At 35.5% G+C, this 2,189-nt stretch overlaps 1 protein-coding gene across 1 annotated transcript; it reads left to right on the top strand.

The window, feature by feature from the left end:
• The first annotated feature begins 317 nt into the window (after positions 1–317).
• Positions 318–1,340, top strand: LOC120773765 (uncharacterized protein DDB_G0283697-like). Its single transcript, XM_040102842.1, has 2 exons — positions 318–645; positions 868–1,340. The coding sequence occupies exons 1-2, from the start codon at positions 318–320 to the stop codon at positions 1,338–1,340; spliced, it is 801 nt and encodes a 266-aa protein (XP_039958776.1).
• The last annotated feature ends 849 nt before the right edge of the window (positions 1,341–2,189 follow it).

Raw genomic sequence — 2,189 nt, forward strand, 5'->3', positions numbered from 1 at the left:
GTTTATTTAAAATATAAACATATTTCTCGACAAAGACTTAAAACAAACGATGAAAGTAGGTCAAGTTCACTATCGAAAAATAGCAACAAGTGCTTAAAAACGTTAACAAACATTTTCAGGGTTGAGTAAACGAAGTAACCCGTTGTGCTAGAAAGCAAACAAGTGTTGACTTTCAAATTTAGATATGTATGGAAGTCCGATCATGACAGCTGGAATAATTATTATGTAAATATTCTGGATTATTTAAAAACAGAATACATTTTTCACGAGCTAACATTTAGTTTAGTTTAGTGAACGAAGGTGAAAGCTCCCTAAAAATGGCAACGAAATTATTAACTTTACTCGTTTCCACTTTTCTATTGCTGACTTTGATCAGCAGCAACATCAACGTGATTGCAGAAGAGACAGAAGCTGATGCCGTTGACGATTTGAACTCAGCAAATTTGAATGATAAAGCTAATGGAGTTCTTCATGATCCTATTGATGAGGAAGAAAGTGATGAAGACAGCGATGAAGCAGACGACGAAAATGATAGCGAAGAGATCGAAAATAAAAATAAAGATAAAAAAGAAACCCGCAAAGAGTCGAGTACAAGCAAAAGTGAAGCAGATGGCGAAGAATTGAAGGAAGCTGTAGCTAAAGAAAGTGAGTATGTCAGAAAGAGGGATAAACAAGAACGAATAGATTTTCGATTGTCGTCGAGGAAGTGTCTTACCTCTGTTAGAAGTATTAAGTCCGTACTAAATTTAGTTCAAATTCACTTCCAACTCTTTTCAAATTGTTCATAATTAATTCCAACTCCTTCATGTCTGTACTTCTATATAACTTGAACTATTCTAATAAAATATCCGCTTAATTTTTATTTAGATGTCGATAACTCACAAGATAAGAGAGGTAAAAATGGCGGCAATCGCAAAAGAAAACGTAATAACTTGAGAAATCGTAAAAGAAAACAAGCAATTGCCGAAGCTAATCTCCAAGAGCTTCCTTTGTTGGAAAATGTGAAAGAGGAAAAAGAAGCGATCAGTGAAGCAGAACCAACAACAGAAAGTATCCAAGATCAAGCGACTAGTACCGAAACTGTGACGGAAGAATTGAAAGACATTAAACGGGAGTCTGAAGAAAATAAAAACCAGAAAAAGCGTGGATCGACTACTAAGAAACCGAGTACCAGGAAACCTAAAAAGAAATCTGCAAAACGCAGTACTAAAAAATTCAAGGTCACTGGAATACCGTTTCCGAAAAATAACAAAGGTAAAGCGGTAAATGGTAAAAAGAGGCAAAGGCAGAAGCAGAAGGGACGAGGTAGACGAAGACCGAAGTTCGGAAAGAGCCTCTAAAGGAGATTAGTATCTTAATTCATTTCTTAATATTTAAGTAGCATTTATGTAAATATTATTTATTATTATATGGAGAAGGGTGTTTTAATAAATATGTTTTTTATTCAGTTAGTTAAGTTTTTGGAAAACCCTATAGATTACGCCTACAAATAATCAATTGAACTCTGACTAAATTGGCAATGCGAACGGCAAAAGAAGTTCGATGATAAATTAAACACAACGTTTTCATTCCCCAGTAAAGAAGATTGGGCCAAAGGTTCGGTGGCAGTACCATTATCTATGTATTCACCATAAGATCAAAGGATAAAATATAAACAGTAGCCGACTTTTTCTGTAGTAATCTATACATAGAAGCTAGCTTCAAAATAAATGACTAAAATTCAGTATTTCAGGCTGAAATTGTTGGTATAACAAAGGACAAAAAGTGGCATTATAGTTTATTCAGCAGGTTAGGTTAGGTAAAGAGGTCGATCCTAACAAGAATCTCACTTGGACCACTAAGAACACCGACCCGTTGTGGTACCTAAAAACTCCTATATACACCGGATCATGAGGTAATTACAAATCGACGAATCGCTTTGAGCATTCCACAAATTTATTGAGACGGCCAATGCTAATTTCGATTATGTCTTCTGGTTTGCCAAAACCTGTCACTGCTTTAGATTACACAAGGAGGCAATAACTTGACTGTCACTGGGAATCTGGTTAAAAATTAACTGGGTAACCCATCATATAGGATTAGAAGGACACGAAAAGGAAAACAAGAACACAATTTCTCTACCCGTTTAGGCGACAGTAAGGTCTAGGTAACCGAAATGAACCCTTAGTTCGGGAATAACTTAATGTTTC

The sequence above is a fragment of the Bactrocera tryoni genome, chromosome 4 (assembly GCF_016617805.1).
Source record: "Bactrocera tryoni isolate S06 chromosome 4, CSIRO_BtryS06_freeze2, whole genome shotgun sequence".
Classification (NCBI taxonomy): domain Eukaryota; kingdom Metazoa; phylum Arthropoda; class Insecta; order Diptera; family Tephritidae; genus Bactrocera; species Bactrocera tryoni.

What these genes read in the sequence shown, in the direction of transcription:
- LOC120773765 (XM_040102842.1), top strand. Translation starts at nt 318, where the DNA reads ATGGCAACGAAATTATTAACTTTACTCGTTTCCACTTTTCTATTGCTG. An exon ending in GGAAGCTGTAGCTAAAGAAA is followed by an intron (nt 646 to 867) that starts GTGAGTATGTCA and finishes ATTTTTATTTAG; the next exon opens with ATGTCGATAACTCACAAGAT.